The sequence below is a fragment of the Hyaena hyaena genome, unplaced genomic scaffold, assembly GCF_003009895.1.
Source record: "Hyaena hyaena isolate Hyena2069 unplaced genomic scaffold, ASM300989v1 scaffold_235, whole genome shotgun sequence".
In the NCBI taxonomy this organism is placed as follows: Eukaryota; Metazoa; Chordata; class Mammalia; order Carnivora; family Hyaenidae; genus Hyaena; species Hyaena hyaena.
The window spans coordinates 1047448-1070385 of record NW_024080867.1 but is presented as its reverse complement, the minus strand read 5'-3'; the positions used below and the strand labels follow the sequence as shown (position 1 = coordinate 1070385).

The 22938-nt window shown below is 43.4% G+C and overlaps 1 protein-coding gene across 1 annotated transcript; it reads left to right on the top strand.

The window, feature by feature from the left end:
* Window positions 1-7202: 7202 nt before the first annotated feature.
* LOC120239670 (NACHT, LRR and PYD domains-containing protein 2-like) lies at window positions 7203-20468 on the top strand (the record flags this gene model as incomplete). The annotated part of the gene is given in 9 exon segments (XM_039244085.1): window positions 7203-7350; window positions 7353-7566; window positions 9006-9179; window positions 12059-12223; window positions 13845-13851; window positions 14045-14214; window positions 14531-14701; window positions 16843-17010; window positions 20156-20468. Coding segments are annotated over 9 exon segments (1530 nt in total), but the record flags the coding sequence as incomplete, so codon positions are not given.
* Window positions 20469-22938: the final 2470 nt, after the last annotated feature.

Sequence of the window (22938 nt, the reverse complement as noted above, 5' to 3'; positions counted from 1 at the left end):
GTATTCATCAAGGATATTGGCCTGTAGTTCTCTTTTGTTGCTGGATCTCTGTCTGGCTTGGGAATCAGAGTGACGCTGGCTTCATAAAATGAGTCCGGGAGTTTTCCTTCGATTTCTATTTTTTGGAATAGCTTGAGAAGAATTGGGATTAGTTCTGTTTTAAATGTCTGGTAGAATTCCTCAGGGAAGCCTTCAGGTCCAGGGCTCTTATTTGTTGGGAGATTTTTGATCAGTGATTCGATTTCTTCACTAGTTATGGGTCTGTTCAGATTTCCTATTTCTTCCCGTGTGAATTTTGGTAGTGAGTGTGTGTTTAGGAATTTGTCCATTTCTTCTAAGTTGTGCAATTCGTTGGCATATAATTTTTCATAGTATTCCCTGATAATTGGTTGTATTTCTGAGGGGTTGGTTGTAATCAGTCCATTTTCATTCATGATTTTGTCCATTTGGGTGCTCTCTCTTTTCTTTTTGAGAAGCCTGGCTAGAGGTTTGTCAATTTTGTTTATTTTTTCAAAAAACCAAGTCTTGGTTTCATTGATCTGTTCAATTGTTTCTTTGGTCTCTATGTTGTTTATTTCTGCTCTGATTTTTACTATTTCTCTTCTTCTACTGGGTTTAGGGTGTTCTTATTGCTCTGCCTCTAGTTCCTTTAGGTGAGCTGTTAGAGTTTGGACTTGCGCTTTATCTAATTTCTTGTAATAGGCCTGGAGTGCAATGTACTTTCCTCTTAGGACTGCCTTTGCCGCATCCCATAGAGTTTGGATTGTTGTGTTTTCATTTTCATTTGTTTCCATATATTTTTAAATTTCCTCTCTAATTGCCAGATTTGCCCATTCATTCTTCAGTAGGGTGTTCTTTAACCTCCATGTTTTTGGAGGTTTTCCAGATTTCTTCCTGTGATTGATTTCAAGTTTCAAAGCATTATGATCTGACAGAGTGCAATGTATGATCTCAATTCTTTTCTATTTATTAAGGGCTGCTTTATGTCCCCATACATATGTGATCTATCTTGGAGAATGTGCCATGCGCACTGGAGAAGAAAGTAAATTCCCTGGCCTCAGGATGTAGAGTTATAAATATATCTGTCCCATCCATCTGGTCCAATGTGTCTTTCAAGTCCATTATTTCTTTAGTGATTTTCTGTCTGGTTGACCTATCCATTGCTGTTAGTGGAGTATTTAAGTCTCCTGCTATTAGCACATTCTTACCTATAAGCTTGTTTCTGTTTGTGATTGTTTTAAATATTTAGGTGCCCCCATATTCGGTGCATAGACAATTATGATTGTTAGTTCTTCCTGATGGATGGACCCTGTAATTATTATGTAATGCCCTTCTTCATCTCTTGTTATTCTCTTTAATTTAAAGTCCAGTTTGTCTGATATAAGTATAGCTACTCCGGCTTTCTTTTGATTTCCAGTAGCATGATCTATATTTCTCTATCCTCTTATTTTTAATCTGAAGGTATCTTCCAGTCTAAAATGAATTTCTTGTAGACAGTATATAGATGGATTTTGTTTTTTGATCCATTCTGCTACCCTATGTCTTTTGATTGGAGCATTCAGCCCATTTACATTCAGTGTTATGATTGAAATATGTGGGTTTATATGAAAAATTGTATGCCAACAAATTGGACAACTTAGAAGAAATGGACAAATTCCTAAACACACACTCACTACCAAAATTCACACGGGAAGAAATAGAAAACCTGAACAGACCCATAACGAGTGAAGAAATCGAATCAGTGATCAAAAATCTCCCAACAAATAAGAGCCCTGGACCTGATGGTTTCCCTGGGGAATTCTACCAGACATTTAAAACAGAATTAATCCCAATTCTTCTCAAGCTATTCCAAAAAATAGAAGTCGAAGGAAAACTCCCGGACTCATTTTATGAAGCCAGCATCACTCTGATTCCCAAGCCAGACAGAGATCCAACAAAAAAAGAGAACTATAGGCCAATATCCTTGATGAATACGGATGCAAAAATTCTCAACAAGATCCTTGCAAATCGAATCCAGCAGCATATCAAAAGAATCATCCACCAAGATCAAGTGGGATTCATTCCTGGGTTACAGGGCTGGTTCAACATTCGCAAATCAATCAATGTGATCCATCATATCAATAAAAGAAAAGATAAAAACCATATGATCCTGTCAATAGATGCAGAAAAAGCATTTGACAAAATACAGCATCCCTTCTTAATAAAGACTCTCGAGAAAGTTGGGATAGAAGGAACCTACTTAAACATCATCAAAGCCATCTATGAGAAGCCTTCAGCTAACATCATCCTCAACGGGGAAAAACTGAGAGCTTTCCCCCTGAGATCAGGAACACGACAGGGATGTCCACTCTCACCACTGTTGTTTAACATAGTGCTGGAAGTCCTAGCATCAGCCATCAGACAACAAAAGGAAATCAAAGGCATCAGAATTGGCAAAGAGGAAGTCAAACTTTCACTCTTCGCAGATGACATGATACTCTACATAGAAAACCCGACAGACTCCACCAGAAGCCTACTAGAACTGATCCAAGAATTCAGCCAAGTTGCAGGGTACAAAATCAACGTACAGAAATCGGTTGCATTTTTATACACCAATAATGAAGCAACAGAAAGAGAAATCAAGAAACTGATCCCATTCACAATTGCACAAAAAACCATAAAATACCTCGGAATAAACCTAACCAAGGATACAAGAGATCTGTATGATGAAAACTATAGAAAACTTATGAAGGAAATTGAAGAAGACACAAAGAAATGGAAAAACATTCCATGCTCATGGATAGGAAGAATAAATATAGTTAAGATGTCATTACTACCTAAAGCACTCTACACATTCAATGCAATTCCAATCAAAATTGCACCAGCATACTTCTCAAAACTAGAACAAACTATCCAAAAATTTGTATGGAACCACAAAAGACCCCGAATAGCCAAAGTAATACTGAAAAATAAAACCAAAACGGGAGGTATCACCATCCCAGACTTCAGCCTCTACTACAAAGCTGTCATCCTCAAGACAGTATGGTATTGGCACAAAAACAGACACATAGACCAATGGAACAGAATTGAGAACTCAGAAGTGGACCCAAAAGTATACAGCCAACTGATCTTTGACAAAGCAGGAAAGAATATCCAATGGAAAAAAGACAGCCTTTTTAACAGATGGTGTTGGGAGAACTGGACAGCAACATGCAGAAGAATGAAACTAGATCATTTTCTCACACCATGCACAAAAATCAACTCAAAATGGATAAAGGACCTGAACGTGAGACAGGAAACTATCAACACCCTAGAGGAGAAAGCAGGAAACAACCTCCTTGACCTCCACCGCAGCAACTTCTTACTTGACACATCCCCAAAAGCAAGGGAATCAAGAGCAAAAATAAACTGTTGGGACCTCATCAAGATTAAAAGCTTCTGCACAGCCAAGGAAACAACCCAGAAAATTAATAGGCAACCAACGGAATGGGAAAAGATAGTTGCAAATGACATATCAGATAAAGGGTTAATATCCAGAATCTATAAGGAACTCACCAAACTACACGCCCGAAAAACAAACAACCCAGTGAAGAAATGGGCAGAAGACATGAACAGACACTTCTCCAAAGAGGACATCCAGATGGCCAACAGACACATGAAACGATGCTCAGCATCCCTCCTCATCAGGGAAATACAAATCAAAACCACACTGAGATACCACCTCACGCCAGTCAGAGTGGCTAAAATGAGCAAATCAGAGAACTCTAGATGCTGGCGAGGATGTGGAGAAACGGGCACCCTCCTACACTGTTGGTGGGAATGTAAACTGGTACAGCCCCTCTGGAAAACAGTGTGGAGGTTCCTCAGGAAACTAACAATAGAACTCCCCTATGACCCAGCAATAGCACTGCTAGGAATTTACCCAAGGGATACAGAAATGCTGAGGCATAGGAGCACATGTACCCCAATGTTCATAGCAGCACTCTCCACAATAGCTAAAACATGGAAAGAGCCTAAGTGTCCATCAACAGATGAATGGATCAAGAAGATGTGGTTTATCTATACCATGGAATACTACATGGCAATGAGAAACAATGAAATCTGGCCATGTGTAGCAACATGGATGGACCTTGAGGGTGTTATGCTGAGCGAAATAAGTCAGGCAGAGAAGGACAAATATCATATGTTTGCACGTATAGGAGGATTAGGAGGAACTTGACGGAGGACCAAGGGGGAGAAGAAGGGCGGAAATGGTGGGGGAAAGGGAGAGAGGCAAACCATGAGAGACTCTTGAATGCTGACAAAAACTGAGGACTGATGGATGTGGGGGGGAGGGGGGGATGGGCATGAAGGAGGGCACTTTGGGGATGAGCACTGAGTGTTATGTAGAAACTAATTTGACAATAAACTATTTGTAAAAAAAAAAAAAAGAAATATGTGGGTTTAGAATCTTTGTGTCCTTTGTAGGGCTCATGTTTGTGGTGGTGTCTGTGGTATCTTTGTTCCTTGCAACCTTTCCTTCAGAGCGTCCCCCTCAGATTTCTTGTAGGGCTGGCTTAGTGGTGACAAATTCTTTCAACTTCTGTTTATTTGGAAAGACTTTTATCTCTCCTTGTATTTTGAATGACAGGCTTGCTGGGTAGAGGATTCTTGGCTGCATATTTTTTCTGTTCATCACATTGAAGATCTCCTGCCATTCCCTTCTGGCCTGCCAAGTTTCAGTAGATAGGTCTGTCACCACTCAGATAGGTTTCTCTTTGCATGTTATGGCCCTTTTCTCCCTAGCTGCTTTCAAAATTCTCTGTTTGTCCTTATATTTTGTCATTTTCAGTATGATATGCCGTGCAGAAGATCGATTCAAAGTACATCTGAGGGGAGTCCTCTGAGCCTCTTGTATTTCAATGTTTACTTCCTTCAGCACCTTTCCCTCTCTCTTCCTCTTCTGGGATTCTTCTGATAAGGATATTTTTGCATTTGACTGTGTCGCTGAGCTCTCGAACTCTTCTTTCATGTTCTGGATCAGTTTGTCTCTTTTTTTGTCAGCTTCTTGTTTTTCTATAATGGTGTCTTCTAAATCACTTATTCTCTTTTCTGCCTCTTCAATCCGTGCATTGGAGGCTTCTAATTTATTATGTATCTCATTTGTCGCATTTTTAAATTCTTCATGCCTATTTTTATTCTCCATGTTGTCTGTAGCCATAGTTTCTTTGATGTCCCCTATACTTTTTTTCCAGCCCAGCTATTATTTTTATAATTATTGTTCTAAAATCTTGTTCAGTTATGTTGATTATATCTGTTTTGATCAGTTCATTAGCTGTCAATTCTTCTTGGAATTTCTTTGGAGGAGAGCTCTTTTGTTTCATCATTTTAGTTAGCTTTCTGGCTCTTGTTAATTTTAAAGAAATGTTATGCTCTCTGCACCTGTAGCGCTGCTGTATCCAAGGAGACTCTTCAACTGACCAGGGCCTATCCTTTCAGAGAGTGTTTTTTGAATGGTATCTCTTGGTCTCTCTTGTTGAGACCTTGGTTATTTTATTTTCTTACACGTAGTGATATTTGGGACTCTCCACAATGTGTACTTTGGCTTGTTTCTTGAGGTAGCTCTGGAGAAGAAGACAGACAGACAAACACACAGGGAGCAGGAGCACACAAACGCACAGACAAATCCAACTAACATGCAAACCGAGAGGGAAAACGAATAAGTTAAGAGAAAAGACGGAGGAGGGAAGGCAAATAATAGAAAATAAAAAAACATAAAATGGTCAAAAGAAGAAAAGAAAAGGAAAAAAGAAGAAAGCCAATGGACAAAGAACGGTTTAAAGCATATAACTGGAATTTCCAGCAACAATTATATAGCTGTGTGTATGCAGTGCTGGTTGAAGAGCATAGAGAAAGAGAAAGAAGACAGGGTGGGGATGAGGCAAAATTGGAAATAGAATGAACAGGCAGAAGGGATAAGAAGCTTTTTTCAAAGAGCTAAAGGGTGGAATATGGTTGGATAGGTGAGAGAAGGATGCTGGTGTTATCCAGAGAAACTATATAGTCTAATTACTTGTGAGAGAAAGAGATGAAGATGTTGGTAGGTGTAGAATTTACATCTACAGAATGGACTAAATGTGACTGTTTAAGCAAGCCGGTGACCAGAGTTAATCAGGTCAGTGTTCCGGGGAAAAGAGAAAAAGAAAAAGAAAAAAGAAAACAAAAAAAAAAAAGGGAGGAGGGCACCTCTCAGGCAGGGATGTGCGTGGCGTGATCCAATTCTTCAGGCGGGAGTTCTGCCTTGGCGGTTGTGGGTAGGAGTGTGTCGGTGCTCCAGTCCCTTCTTGAACCAAGAGCTGCACCTCGCTTTTTTGGGCATGTAAACTCCCCTTACTGGAGGCGCAGACAAAGTTGGTTGCACTCTTCAACTCAGGCCAGTCCCGGTCTCTAAATCCCAGTCCGCGTGCCCTACTGAAATTGCTGTAGACACAACTTCGCCATCGATCCCCTCGGGACAATTCCAAGCCTCCTTCCTAGACCTGGGGGTGGATCCAGAAGTGCTGCTTCCTTCTCTGGGTCCGGCTGTCGAGCATGGGCGGGGGTTTGCCTGCCAGGTGCGCGAAGCCCGCTGGAGTGAGGAAAATCAGGTCCCTATGTGTCTTGTCACCTGACACATGAACTCTCCTGCAAATCTCCCAGTTTTTAGCTCTTTGCCTTCCCTCTAGAGCTCCAGCCCTCCAGGAGCGCGGACGCCCGGTGCCCGAGCGCGGCTCCTCCAGGGGCCCAAGCCCGCAGGGAGGACAATGGTGGCAGGTGTGCCGCTACTCTAGAAGTGCAGCCTCCAGGAGCAGCACAAAGCAGCAGTCTGTGCGCTCAGCCCCTCTGGGACGAGCTGGTGCGCAGGGACCTGGCACGCAGGTATTTGGCGCGCACGGTCTTTCTATGCCCTAGCAGAGGCTTTTCCCGGAGCAGAGGTTTTTCTGTTTTGGACTCTCTCTTTTTCCCCTCTCACTCCCCGCAGAGGGGGATCGCCTCTGACCCTGCAGTCTCTGATCCCGGCCCGGTTTTATCTTCCCCAGTTCGCACTCACGTTAGAAGCCTCTCTCAGTGGATTCTGCATCCTTTTTCTCCCAATCTCTTGGGTTTTGTAAGGTTTCCTATGGCTTCAGATCTTTTCCTTGTGAGGTATGTGCGCGAGTGCAAGTACGGAGCTCCTTACTTCTCCGCCATCTTGCCCCTCTCTGGGGCGCTTCTTATTCGGCTTCACCAACGAAGACCGGGTCAGGGAGCTGGGGACGACCTTCGGCTGCCTGGTGTCCATGGAGGTCAAGTGCGAGCTGCTGCTTTGCACAGCGAGGTCCCGTGAGAGTTGAGCCGTCTTGTCAGAGATGATGTGAGGGAGACCCTGGGCCGTCTCTACGAATCGCAGGAGGAAACGCTGGTGAAGGAAGCGATGGCACAGGTCACCGAAGTGTCGCTGCACCTGAAAGACGCCCCGGACCTCGAGCACGCGTCCTTCTGCCTCAAGCACTGCGAAAACCTGCGGACACTGCGTCTGCGCGTGGAAAAGGGCGTGTTCCTGGACGTCGACAGTGCGTCAAAGTCCGAGGGTCAGGCTGCCTGGTACGGCCCCTCGCTGTGGGCCCCCCCTACCCTCCCCCCCCCCGGCTTCCCACCCTGCTCCCGCTCCCTGTGGCTTAGGCTCAGAACTTTCTTCTGGCCAGAATGTGTCCTGCCAGCTTGCTGTTCAAGGTGTAGGACATGATGATCAGATTAGGGAGGGGATCTTATTTCGTGTCATAGTTTACACATGGGGACATGTCCCTAGACAATCTGGACACTTCACATATTTTCCTTAACAATTCTTTTTAAAAACTTTTTTAAATTAAGTTTTTAATGGTAACTTGTTTTTGAGAGAGACTGTGAGCAAGACGAGGGGCAGAGAAGGAAATACAGAATACAAGGTAGGCTCCAGACTCTGGGCTGTCAGCACAGAGCCCTGCATGGGGCTCGAACCCATGAACTGTAAGATCATGAATCCTAGCTGAAGTTGGACGCTTAACTCACTGAGCCACCCAGGAGTCCCAACAATTCCTTCTCAAAGTAAAGTCACCATACCACACGCCACACCTGCAGGACTTCTGTCTAGAAGTTTGTACCTTTTGACTACTTTTATCCACACCCTGCCCCTGGCAACCACCAATCTGTTCTAGGAGTTCATGTTTGTTTCTTTTAGATTGCATGTATAAGTGAGATCATTCAGTATTTGTCTTTCTGTCTTGCCAGACTTATTTCACTTAGCATAATGCTCCCAAGATCCATCCATGTTGTCACAAATGGTACTTTCTGCTCTTGTGGCTGAATAATATTCCATCGTATATACACATCATATTTTCTTTATTCATCCACCAGTGGACACTTAGGTTGCTTCCACGTTTTGAGGATTGTAAGTAATGGTGCTATGAACGTGGGAGTGCAGAAGTCTTTACAAGTTGGTGATTTCATGCTCTTCAGCAAAATAGCCAGAAATGGGATTCCTGGATCATAATGTAGTTCTATTCTTAAGGTTTCAAGGAACCCTCATACATTTTCCATGGTGACTGCACCAATTTACATTCCCTCCAGCAGAGCGGAAAGATTCCCTTTTCTCTATATCCTCGCCAACACTTATTTCTTGTCTTTTGAGTCTAGCCATTCTGACAGGTGTGAGGGGATATCTCATTGTGGTTTTGATTTGCATTTCCATGATGATAAGCGATGCTGAGCATCATTCCATGTGTCTGATGGGCATCTGGATGTCTTCTTTTGAAAAATGTTCAGGTCCTCTGCCTATTTTTAAGTCTTTTTTTTTTAATTGAGTTGTATGAGTTCTTTATATGTTTTGGATATTAGCTCCTTATCAGATACGTGATTTGCCAATATTTCCTCCCATTCCGTAGGCTGCCTTTTCATTTTGTCAATGGTTTCCTTTGTGGTACAGCCTGCCAGTTCCTGTTACTCTTCCCTTAGGTGCTTTTCCACAGGTGCTCTTGTTCATCCCTTCCTTCCAGGCCACAGTATGACCATCTCTCTCTCCATCTTTGGATGGATTTCTGCTCGGTGTTCAGTTCAAACAAGAGCCTATGCTTTTTGGATGTGAGCCAAAGCTTCTTGAGTCCCTCCTCCGTGAGGATTCTTTGTGAGCAAATCACCCGTGTCACCTGTCATCTCCAGAAAGTGGTGTAAGTAGAAACTATTCCTAAAATGATGGTCCCTAAGCATTTTTAGTGTGGCAGCAGCCTGGAAGCCTGACCAGGCTCTCACTAACCAGATGCTCAGAATACAAACAATTGAAATGGGTCCTAGCGAAATAATTGTATGTTACCTTGAGTTATTTTCAGGAAATTTGCCAAGTGTTTGGAGATTGCCATACATCTGGTTTAAGCATATTTGAAACTCAGCCTATAGGGAATAGAGGTACATGCAGATCAGAAGACCTGGATGGAAATTGGGGGAAATATTCCAGAGAGCACAGTTTTAAATAATGTGAATAAGGACGCGTTGATAAGGCAATGGTGACTATATAACTGGTGTGTGGAATGGGATTGAGAAATGAGTCTGAGGTAGTGAGGTAGGTTGGGGCAGAAGTAAATCCTGATGGGGCCGCTTGGGCAGGTGACTGTTAGGGTACCCTTTAAAACCAATACATGTTCAAGTGATAAGCTTTAGAAGTTGTGTTCAAAATTATAGACAGATACATTGCTGAAACTCCCTACCGCCCCTTTCCCAGACCAACATGCCTTAGAAAGTTTAATTAAGTCACGTGAAATGTTGTGATCTTTACGTGGAGGCAATAGCTATGGCAAACATCAACTGACCGACCTGCTGATGTCAGGAGATAAGTAGCGTGCTTCTCTCAGAATGCCATGGGACTTGAGTGTTCAAAGTAAAGAATCTGACATAAGTTGGTGCCTGGAAAGATGTCAATTTCTTCTATATGGCCCTGAAAGTTTACACTGCTCTGGTTTTATAAGGCATTACATGAAAATACAAGATCAGATGACCCCTGTAACCTGTTCCACTGAGAGTTTTGGACAATGTAAGCAGAGGTTCTGAATCGCTGGCATCCACCTTATTCTTGCACCCTGTGCTGAAAATTTCATTTTGAAGCCTCTTTTGGATAAACTGGAGGGAATGTTCATTATCTAAAAACAAAGGGTCATGGGTTATAAGACCAAGCGTGGGTTTAGGGAGTGTTTTACAACAGGGGGATGGGTTGCCAGGTCTGGAGGTACAAAACCAGGAGAAGACTCTCTAAAGATAGAAGTGTAAATGGCGATCTGAAATACGAGGGTAGGAGAGGCAGTAAGGGTGCGCGTTGAGTCCATCTCAAGTTAGGATGCATTAGCATGCTTCAAAAACAAGCCCTGAAAAGGGAGAGAGGCAAACCACGAGAGACTCTTGAATGCTGACAAAAACTGAGGACTGATGGATGTGGGGGGAGGGGGGATGCGCATGGAGGAGGGCACTCGTGGGCATGAGCACTGGGTGTTATGTGGAAACTAATTTGACAATAAACTATTTGTAAAAAAAAACAAAAACAAAAACAAAAACAAAAAAACAAGCCCTGAGTAAATGCTTTCCACAGTTACTTTCTACTATGCACACAGGATAACTTATGAGCTAGGCTCATGTATAACACGAGGTTGATTAACTCCTACTCTGAAGAAGGTGGCATAGTCCAGGCACCAGAAAAAAAAAACTCTTATTATTCTTTTAATGCTGAATTGTTTCTTGGAGTCCACAGATGGATTTGTTCTACTCCACTTAAGATTTCTTTTAATCCTATTTAAAATTCCACAATCTGTACTTTGGCTATTGTTGATAGGACTGCCCATAAACATTGGGGTGCATGTGCCCCTTTGAATCTGCATTTTTGTAGTCTTTGGATAGATACCTAATAGTTCAATTGCTGGGTTGTAGGGTAACTCTATTTTTAATTTTTTGAGGAGCCTCTATACTGTTCTCCAGAATGGCTGCACCGGTTTGCATTCCCACCAGCAGTCCACAAGGGTTTCCCTTTCTCTGCATCCTTGCCAATGTCTGTTGTTTCCTGATTTGTTAATTTTAGCCATTCTGACAAGCATGGGTTGACTCTTAACGGTCCATATCTTCAAGGAGTCTAATTTATTTACTAATTCCTAAACCATAATGTGCTGCAGCCTTAGTGAAAGCAGCTTTGTGGGAATGCAAACAGCTACTTGGAGTGATAGGAATCCTTTATTCTTGCTAAGGAAAGTCTGTAGACGTTGAAGGGGAGGGGAAGAAGCATGTTAGCTGAAGGAAACACAGTGCAGGACACAAAACACAAGGAGAGACTACTAGGAATTTACCAAAGGGACACAGGAGTGCTGATGCACAGGGGCACATGCACCCCAATGTTCATAGCAGCACTCTCAGCAATAGCCAAATCATAGAAAGAGCCTGAATGTCCATCAACCAATGAATGGATCAAGAAGATGTGGTTTATCTATACAATGGAATACTACTTGGCAATGAGAAGGAATGAAATCATGCCATTTGCAGCAACATGAATGGAACTGGAAGGTATTATGCTGAGTGAAATAAGTCAGTCAGAGAAAGACAGATATCCTATGTTTTCACTGCTATGTGGATCTTGAGAAACTTAACAGAAGACCATGGGGGAGGGGAAGGGGATAAAATAGTTACAGAGAGGGAAGGAGGCAAACCACAAGAGACTCTTTAAATACTGAGAACAAACTGAGGGTGAATGGGGGTAGGGGAGAGGGGAAAATGGGTGATGGACATTGAGGAGGGCACCTGTTGGGATGAGCACGGGGTGTTATATGTAAGACAATAAATTATATTTTTAAAAAAAACACAAGGAGAGGGTATTTCATCTGAACAACAGCATGAGCAAAGACAACAGTGACCAAGTCCTTCAAGAGTCCTTGCTTTTCTTCTTTCCAGCTATCACTCTATTGACTTGCCCTCCTCATCAGCCTTCTTGACCGTCTTCCCCCCCTCCACCTTGACCAGAGACTGCCCACCTCCCTGTGTTCACAGCATTCAAGATAGAATCCCTTTTTGTTTTCCCTAGGATTAGAAATGTGTCCCCTGCTGACGCCTATCGGGACTTGTGTCTAGCTTTCAATAGTAGGAAGACTCTGACATACCTGGTCCTGGAAGGTGGTGTCCGCAATGACAAGCTGCTGCTGCTGCTGCAGCTGCTGAAACACTCCACATGTAATCTGCAGTATCTGAGGTACGCCTCCTGGTTCTTGCTTTTCTCAGCAATGACCGGACGCTGTGCACAGCTACCCGGTGCATCTGGGTGAACTGGAAAGGAGACGGATCTACTCACATTGGATGCCATGTTAAATAGGGGACATAGTCTCAAATAGAGGCAGAAACCCTATCCACATTCTTTCTCCAGCCACTTGTCTTGTGCGACTGCTGAGGGCAAAGAAACACCCAGAATTCTGCATTGTCCTCTAGCTCAGGGACTTGGTATCTTAGATTCCATGTTGCCTACACAGTGTGATTCAACCCTTACTGACCACTCAGTGATACCACAGAAGCATCAAGTGTCCTGGTTGCTGGTATTTCACAGATTTGAGCGATTCCTCAGGGAGCTCCCCTAATGAGGGCTCAGATGATCATCGGCCCCTAGGGATGACGGTTTAGTTGAGTGGCAGCCTGAGGTACTGGCTAGCAGCACAGGTTGTTTTGTTTTGTTTTGTTTTATTTGAGCTCACTTCCAAATCTCATTTTTGGCCTTTAGGATTCTGAGCTGTTTCCTCATCCATAAAATGGGGTTTTGAGCATTGAGGGAAGTAGGACTGTGACCTGCTTTGCATAGGAGCCACACACAAAGGGTAGCTCTTACCATATTGACGATTTTTGATGCTCTTTCTCATTTAATTAGAAAAGAAAATCTGTTACTCTAAAGTTTTGATAAATGATGTTTCTAAGTGGATACACTCCAAAAGGCAAATGGCTGAATCAGAATCTCCTATATTTATGCTCACGTGAGTTGAGACCCTTTACATTCTACCATGTCTGCATTCCAATTACTTAAGTAATGTATAATTTCTTCATCATAGGCTAATCTATGAGGACAGAAAGGTACTAATCTTAAGAACTCGCCATGGGGCGCCAAGGTGGCTCAGTTGGTTAAGCGTCTGACCTTGGTTCAGGTCATGATCTCACGGCTCGCCATGAGTTCAAGCCCCGTGTCAGACCCCGTGCTGACAGGTCAGGCCCTGGAGCCTACTTCTGATTCTGTGTCTCCCTCTCTCAAAATAAAAAAGAAAACATTAAGGAAAAAAACTCTCAATTTTACCTATGACATATATTCTACTGGACACAGGACATGGATGGGTTATATCTTTTAATTTTCCTTGACATGAAGGTATTATCTCTCCCCAAAGCACAGGTAGGGAAAGATACTACAAAGGTTAAGTAACTTGCAAAGATTCTGAACATAGGAGGAGCCAGGACTATGATTCAGGCAAGAGAATTGTCCTAGAGCCATGTACTCTGATCTTCGTGTGCAAGAGGAGCTGGGTTTCGGAGTCCAGTCTAATGGATTTCCTCAGTGTTCTCCAAGCCAGCTGTGCTACATTTGAGCTTGTCTGCCTAAGTGTCAAATTGTGTCTCCTTGTTTTAATTTGTATATCCCCTGGTAATTCATGAAGTTGAACCTTCTGAGTATAAGGCATCAATTTTTTTCCCTATGGAATTGCATATTTAAATCTAAGTGGGATTAGGATAGACACACGTGGGGAACCAGTATAAAAAGTAGAGTTTGAGAAGTAACAGGCCATGTTTAGTGAAACTTCATGCCTAATTGTATTATAGATTTTTTTTCCCTATTAGATGAGGTTGGGTGTTGATCAAATGGCAATGGGATATTTGAAGAAGCAAAGGAGATCAATTCTCATTAATAATTCAGGTCAGGGTTGGGCACGTACTGGAGTAGAATGAAATGGAAATCCAAGATATAGTCTTCCGGGAGGCATAATAAGCTGATGTGACCGCTCTGTCCTCCCAGAAGAACGGCTTTTACCCGTTTATCCCACAGGCTGTGTCTTGTTCTGACACCACTCAACAGTGGGCTGATTTCTCCTTGGCCCTTGAAGCCAACCGGTCCCTGAAATGCCTGGATATCACAGCCAGTGAGCTCCTGGATGAAAGTGCCAGGGTGCTGTGCACGACTCTGAGACACCCCAAGTGCTTCCTGCAGAGGCTGTTGTAAGTACCACCTCTGTTCCCGTGGAGCATCTCCATATTAGGCCTGGGGCAGCAGAGTAAGAGTGATGGTAACACCAGGATCTGCTGGGCCACCCATACGGGACTTCCCACTGACCTAGATCCCTGGCTCCCTGTTTTGGCCCCAGTGGGATAACTCCGGTATTTTGCCTGCCCTTCTCCCATTCCTGGCCCTTCAGGCTTTGATCATGAGCACATGATATAGGGGGTGCTGGCTTAACAAGACGGTCTGCCAGCCGAGAAGGTTGGGCTTTAGAAATGTTCTCACAGCCTTGCTACTTGTGTGGTGCTTTTGCAGGTTAGAAAACTGTCGCCTTACAGAAGCCTGTTGCAAGGAGCTCTCTTCTGCTTTGATCGTCAACCAGAGGCTGACGCACCTGTGCTTGGCCAACAGCAACCTTGGGGATGGTGGGGTAAAACTTTTATGTGAGGGTCTGAGTCACCCTGACTGTCAGCTACAGAACCTGGTGTAAGTCTATGTTTACGCACACCTAGATTCAGGTAGGCCAGACAGGAGAGCACTTAATGATTCTACTTGAATGAAATTGGCAAGACCTTGGTACAAATTAGGGAAAGGACAGGTAGAAACAGATAGTAATATTCACAGGCCTTTCAGAGCAGGGTTTACCGTCTGGCCTCTTCCTATGTCCGAAATTTGGATTAGCCAGTGGTTCTCAGGTCTGATGTTTTGTGTGTACTTTTAAAGTTCACATAACCTACTTTCTTCCTACACCTGGTAACGGATTGAATTATGTGGTATGGTTCAATACTTTTTTTTTTCTGCAAAGGGCTAGGTGGTAAATATTTTAGGCTTTATGGACCATACAGTCTCTCTTGCTATTATTCAACTGTGCCATTGCTGAGTGAACCTGTAAGGAAATGAAGTGTGGTTGTGTTACACTAAAATTTTATTCACCAAAAACAGGCGGTGGGTTGGATTTGACCCCGTGGGCTGTAATTTGCTGATCCTTGTTATATGGGAAAAAAAACCAGCATAGAGTCCCCATTCCCATTAGAAGCATGGTTAGGATAACATTCAACAGACTGGGTAGAGTCGGAGGCTTCAGAATTTTTTTCTTGGCTTTGATTTCTCTGAGGTTCTTATTCTCCTGGGAAACTCATGTCTGCCCATTAGCTTTATGGGTTCTAGTTGGTTCTAGAAATTGTGTTAATATAGGATATCCTTTAATCCAGTTGTGCCTGGTCATTTAAGACTAAAAAGAGAAAACAAGTATTCAGCTTACAGTGGCAGATAAAGAAAATGAAAAGATCTAATGAATACTTTTTAGTTAGGACATACAAAGAACATAAAACTTCACCGGGCTTTCTATGTAGTGACATTGTATATTGAGAGTTAGCTTAGGCATCTAAACAAAAAATGTCAAAGGGCGCCTGGGTGGCTCAGTCAGTTAAGAGTCCGACTTCCACTCAGGTCATGATCTTACTGTTTGTGAGTTCAAGCCCCATGTCAGTCTCTGTGCTGACAGCTGAGAGCCTGGAGCCTGCTTCCGATTCTGTGTGCCCCTCTCTCTCTGCCCCTCCATGCTCATGCTCTCTCAAAAGTAAATAAATGTTAAAAAAAACTTTAAACAAAAAATTAAGTACTCACTGTGTGCGAGGGACTCTACTAAATTTTACAAAGTTTTTAAAAAAATTCTTATACCCTCATGAGATAGTTACCTTTATTTCAGATTTATTAGTTGGAAAACCACACTTAGCCACTTAGCTTACCTGTGGTCACATCTATGTGGTAGGTATGAAGCCCCCTCTAGAAAATGAAATGCCAACCATCATTGCTTAAAATACGTAGAGTTGATGTTGGACCGAGCCTCCACTTAGCCCACAAAACTTAATCTTATATTTTGTTTGAGTTCCCCTCCCTAAACTCCTCTGGTTCACTGATGACTTTAGGATTTCACATACTACAAAGAATGGTGTCTTTCGGTCTAGTTATCATCCCTGCACTTCAGGGTCCATTGCCTCATTGCAATCATGCCATTGTTGGGGCACAGGGCCGGGAGGGTTGACTGCAGACCCACCTGCCTAAGTGTCCCATGTGGCCACCCTTCTCTGTGTTCTGGCCTCTGAGCCAGAGGGCTTTGAGGAAGCCTAAGCTTGCAGGAAAGTCTGCAGTGTTTAAATGACAAACATAGTCACTCAAGTATCGGGAATGTGGAGCTTTTGCTGCACCACAATCCTGTTGGAATGATGTAAATAGAAGACATGAAAGAAAATCTCTCTCTCTCTACAGCGAGAGTGGAACCCTGGTGGCCTAACCGTGCAGAAAATAAATGGGACCTCAGATTCAGTCTTGGGTCTGTCTGACCCTAGAGCCTAAATTCTTGACCTCTAGGATATGCTGCTGTTCTAGGGAAATCTTTATCTTAGGTATGTCTGTGTCCGCCTAATAAAAGGTGGCAGACAAAGGTCAGTTTAACCTTCTGCTACCCAGGCAGTGTGTGTGTGGGGGGGCATGATGTAACATTCAGGTGCACGTTTTCACGTACAGGGCTAGATGAAAGACTATAGCTCACAGTAGAAGGTGTGTACTGTTGGCAGGAACAACCGCTTCGCAGAGTGTAAGTCAGAAGAATGCAATGGTCTTTGCAGGTTATCACATTCCAACATAACCAGACGTGGCTGCAGACGTCTCTCAAAGCTTCTCCAGGAAGACTCCGGCTTAACGAACCTGGATCTGGGGCTCAACCCCATAGCTACTGGATCGTGGTATCTCTGCGAGGCCTTGCAGAAGACAAATTGTAACCTAAGATGTCTAGGGTAGGTACTGTTGTTTGTTTTTGAAGGTGTTGTGGCGATGTATCATCTCTCTGAGGTATTTTAGAATGCAGACGGCAGTAGTGTCTCTCCTCCAGTTCAGGAGGTAAATCGCTGCAGAAATCGTAAGCACCCGGTTTGCTTGTATTCACAGTCATTCAGAGGGCCTGGAGAAGTCGGCTGGAATTGTGGACGGCCTCCAGCAGAGTGGGCTTCAGGGGCACACAGCTTCTGCTGGGATCCAGTGAGCAGGACACAGTGGGCCTGCCTCAGCTCAATGCCCAGGAGGCTGTGCATGGATACCGCCCCCAGGAGGTGCAGTGACTCCATCAACGCGATGGTAGGCTCTGCACCGCCTTTTCCCTTCCAAGTCTTGGCCAATGGCATCTCACTGGTGCAAAGTACTTTGCAACTAGAACCCTAATGGGAAGAGAATCTGGGTCATGTACTCTACTCTTGCAGAGATAACAAAGTACACTGGAATACACCCTGATTTTGTTTAATGTCTTGGCTGTACCTGGCTAAGTCTTTTTGTTTTTTCATTTTTTAAATGTTTTATTTATTTCTGAGAGAGAGATAGTATGAACAGGGGAGGGTCAGAGAGAGAGGTAGACACAGAATCCGAAGCAGGCTCCAGGCTCTGAGCTGTCAGCACAGAGCCCGAAGCGGGGCTCGAACCCGTGAACTGTGAGATCGTGACCTGAGCCAAATTTGGACTCTTAACTGACTAAGCCACCCAGGCGCCCCTGTACCTGGCTAAGTCTTAAAATTCTTGACGCCCAGGCTGCTTCCCAAAATTGATGAAATTTAGGGGAAGTAGAACCCAGCATCAAAGTCTTCAGAGATATTCCAGACGATTCCAGTTTTCACTAAGTTTGAGTTCCCTTGAATTAGACATTGGGGTAGAGGCTGAACAAACAAATCCAGTGTCCCCAAGTTAGGACTGATCTTTTTTTGATCATGGAACAAGGACCTGGCATCTTAGCAGAGGTATTGAACAGGAGCCCTGACCTCAAAATGTAGTTCAGATCCCATCTGATATTCATTGGCAGTGACTTCTGATGTTCCATTTCCCCCTTTACGGAATGCGTGATTCTATAGGATTCCTCCTCACAATGGCACACCTAATGCATTTATGGAGTTACTCTGTGGTCTCATCAACCTTGTGATAGGTTTCATGCAGCAGGTGCATGAATCTGTATTAATTACAGAGTCTCAGAGTGTTCTTTGTAGCCAAGCCTCTTCCTCTCTACCTTCATCTCAGGCTTTTCTCCCCACTCTGGGATGCATCTTCAACTGGCTTTTCAGTTTCCAGAACATATCCCATTCCTTCCCACTGCAAGGTCTTTGTTCTTACTTTTTGGTTTCCTTTTTTTTTTTTTTTTTTTTTTGAGTAGAGCACTCAGACCCTTCAGTTTGCCAATATTTCACTTCTCAGCTTAGCTATTATTGGGGACAACAAAGGAGCTTTGATCATTCGAGATCTCCTGGCTATCCTATCATAATACACTCTGTTCTCTATAAATTGTGCCATTTTCCTACCTGATCACTAGATATATAATTTTTTTTAAATGTTTATTTTTGAGAGAGTGTATGCACATGCGTGAGCAGGGTAGAGTCAGAGAGAGAATCTCAAGCAGTTCAGAGTTTGACATGGGGCTCGAACTCACAAACAGTAAGATCATACCTGAGCAGAAATAAAGAATCGGATGCTTAACTGACTGAGCCAGCCAGGTGCCCTATAAATTTTTTTAGTTTCTTTTTTTTTTTTAAGTGAAATCCACACAATATAAAATTAGCTATTTTAAAGTGCATAATTTGGTGGCTTTTGCTATACGTATAATCTGTTTTATCACCCCAAATGGGGACTCTAGACTCCTCAGCACCTACTTTCTGCCTCTATACCTATCTTGCTATTCATACCAATCCTCTATGTTCCATATAAATGGAGGCCTACATACGGTAAGTAGCCTTTTGTGTTGGGCTTCTTTCAGTGAGTATAATATTTTCAAGACTGATCTACACTGGACCAGGTATAAATTCTTTGTTCCTTTATATGGTGGAACAATATCCCATTGTAGGGATCTACCACAGTTTGTTAATCTGTTTATCCAGTGTAAGTTTTATTTCCGAAGGGAATGGGATTTATTTCTTGTATCTGCAGTGCTTATTATAGTTCCCCGGGGCAGCAGATGATGGTTAGCAATGTGGCATATAGATCTGCAGATGGTACAGAGCTCAAGGGCACATGGCTGAGGGGGAAGTCAGGCTTGAGTCAGCCCACTAGGCTCTCTATAAGCTAGTGTGAACTGTACCTACCATAAATGGTCCCACCCTCTGTTTCCTACTGGCAAAGGCATCTTTTAGTCTAGGAAGAGCTCTAGAACAAGGAGGTGAGGAATGGAGGTGATGTCAACATATCATGCATTGCCGAGTATAATTAACTCACTGTAAAGTCTAGGGAAAAACAGTCCATCTATTCACCAACTAGAAGGCTTCCATTCTCTTCTTCCTGCTTTCATTTCACATCTCATGTTCAGTTTGAGACCCCTCCTTCCAGACACCTAGCAGATAGCCGTCTACACTTCCATGGCTAATGCTCTCATTGCGGCCACCAACTCCCACGTGGAGTGTTGCATGGTCCCTGAGTTGGTCCTCGATTTCCTGAAGTTTGTTCTCAACCCATTACCCTGAAGTACATTTCAAGCTGCAAGCCAGACCATGGGCAGCTCTGTTTCAAAAGACTCAAAGGTTCCTTCCCTGTGCCACTTCAGGGTCTACAAGACCCTCCCCCAGCTTGGCATTCCACCTACACTGGCTTATGTCCGCCATAATGGCCCACTCCCTCCTTTTCACTTTTTGTCTCCTATCATCTTCCCAATGAGGGATTCACCAACCACCATAAAACTACCTAGTCCTTCCCTGGCCAATTCACCCTACTCCTGTTACTCTTGCTTCTCTACCACCATCCACTGTCTTCCACGTTCTGATAAAAGTCTGATGTCACTAAAATAAGCTCCGTGAAGAAAATACTTTTTTTCCTCCATTTCTTCACTACTCGGTCTCCAGCCAGCAATAAAGAGTGGATCTAGCAACACGGTAGGTTCTAAGTGAGAACTGACTGGGTCTCTGTGCTCTTTCCCCACAGGCTCTGTGGCTGCTCCATTACCTCTTCCTGTTGTCAGAGTCTTGTATCTGTGCTTCTCAGCGCTCAGAGGCTGGAAACTCTGGACCTGGGCCAGAATATCTTGGGGCAGTGTGGAATAACTGTGCTCTTTGAGGCTTTAAAACAGAATAACGGCCCCTTAAAGATACTCAGGTTGGAGATGGTTGAATCTATCATGGAAATCTAGAAGCTATTGAAGGATGTAAAAGACAGCAATCCAAACCTGACCATTGAATGCAGTGATGCCAGAGTCACCAGATCCCCACGGTGTGACTTTCTGTCTTTAATACCCTGAGATCCTTCTTAATGACTACATGTCTTGAAGGGGGCGATCTGATAGCTCTAAGACCCACCATGAATGAAAACCCGAGGGTCAAATGTTAATCACTGGGTCAAAATGTACAACTTAGTGCTGGCTTTTCCTCTCTGGTTTCCTCTCTCTGTGTAAATTCTGCACAAATCACCTACAGAGTTAATGTCACAATGTCTGTTATCTCACAAGGACACAAGCGTAATAAAAGGCTAAGAATTTTGTTTGAGGCTGTACTTATTAATATGCCTGAGACCTAACTTAGAGTTAACTTTATACTTGGTATACTTTTCTAGGAAGAAATATTACTAAGATCACAGATGGTTATGTTGGTTTCTTTCATGTTTCTGCCCTAGCTCAGATATTTCTTGGCTGAATTAAAATTTTTTAAATGTTTATTTATTTTAAGAGAGAGAGTACAAGCAGGGGAGGGGCAAGGGTGGGGAGAGAATCCCACGCAGGCTCTGTGCTGGCACAGAGCCTGACACAGGGATAGAACCCATGAACTGTGAGATCATGACCTGACCTGAAACTGAGAGTTAGACATTTAACGAACTGAGCCACCCAGGCACCTCTCTTGACCAAATTTCATAGATGCCTGATGAGTCTACATGATCATTTTGGTGTGTAGCCTCCTGGGACAGTTTTAGGATATTCTAACCCAGAAGCTGGTAATTTTTTTTCTGTAAAGAGCCAGATAGCTAATATGTTAGGCTTTTAAGTCATATGGTCACTCTCACAACGATTCCACTTTGCCATTGCAGTGTGAAAGCAGCTGAAGACAATTCATAAATGAATGAGTGTGACTGTGTTCCAATAAAAATTTAAAAATAGGCAATGGGCCATATTTGGCCCATCGGCAATAGTTTGCCAACCCTTGTTCTAATCTATCCTGTACTATGAAGTTCAAGTGTGACCACATCATTGTTTTTAGCCTTTGAGTGATTGTGTGTGTGTGTGTGTGTGTGTGTGTGTGTGTGTGTAATCCACTGCATTAGAAAACACCTAGACCAATGGAATAGAATAGAGAACTCAGAATTGGACCCACAAATATACAGCCAACTAATCTTTGACAAAGCAGGAAAAGAGTATCCAATGGAAAAAAGACAGCCTCTTTAACAGATGGTGCTGGGAGAACTGGACAGCAACGTGCAGAAGAATGAAACTAGATCATTTTCTCACACCATTCACAAAAATAAACTCAAAATGGATAAAGGACCTGAACGTGAGACAGGAAACCATCAAAATCCTAGAGGAGAAAGCAGGAAACAACCTCCTCGACCTCCACCGCAGCAACTTCCTACTTGACACATCCCCAAAAGCAAGGGAATCAAGAGCAAAAATAAACGATTGGGACCTCATCAAGATTAAAAGCTTCTGCACGGCAAAGGAACAATCCACAAAACTAATAGGCAACCAACGGAATGGGAAAAGATAGTTGCAAATGACATATCAGACAAAGGGTTAATATCCAAAATCTATAAGGAACTCACCAAACTCCACACCCAAAAAACAAACAACCCAGCGAAGAAATGGGCAGAAGATATGAACAGACACTTCTCCAAAGAGGACATCCATATGGCCAAAAGACACATGAAACGATGCTCAGCATCCCTCCTCATCAAGGAAATACAAATCAAAACCACACTGAGATACCACCTCACACCGGTCAGAGTGGCTAAAATGAGCAAATCAGAGAATGCTAGATGCTGGCGAGGATGTGGAGAAACGGGCACCCTCTTACACTGTTGGTGGGAATGCAAACTGGTGCAGCCCCTCAGGAAAACAGTATGGAGGTTCCTCAAAAAATTAACAATAGAACTCCCCTATGACCCAGCAATAGCACTGCTAGGGATTTACCCAAGGGATACGGGAGTGCGGATGCATAGGGGCACATGTACCCCAATGTTCATAGCAGCACTCTCAACAATAGCCAAAACATGGAAAGAGCCTAAGTGTCCATCCATGGACGAATGGATCAAGATCTGGTTTATCTATACCATGGAATACTACATGGCAATGAGAAACAATGAAATCTGGCCATGTGTAGCAACATGGATGGAACTTGAGGGTGTTACGCTGAGCGAAATAAGTCAGGCAGAGGACAGACACCATATGTTTGTATGTATAGGAGGATTAGGAGGAAGCTAACGGAGGACCGTGGGGGAGAAGAAGGGGGGAAATAGTTGGGGAGAGGGAGGGAGGCAAACCATGAGAGACTCTTGAATGCTGAGAACAAACTGAGGGCTGATGGGGGTCAGGGAGAGGGGAAGAGGGGGGTTGGGCATGGAGGAGGGCACTTGTTGGGATGAGCACTGGGTGTTATATGGAAACCAACTTGACAATAAACTATTAAAAAAAAAACACACCGCTTTCCCTGAGTTATCCACATCCTATTCCTGAAAACTCACAGAAAGGGTTGAAAGCTCATTCTCAAACTTTCTTTAAAAAAAAA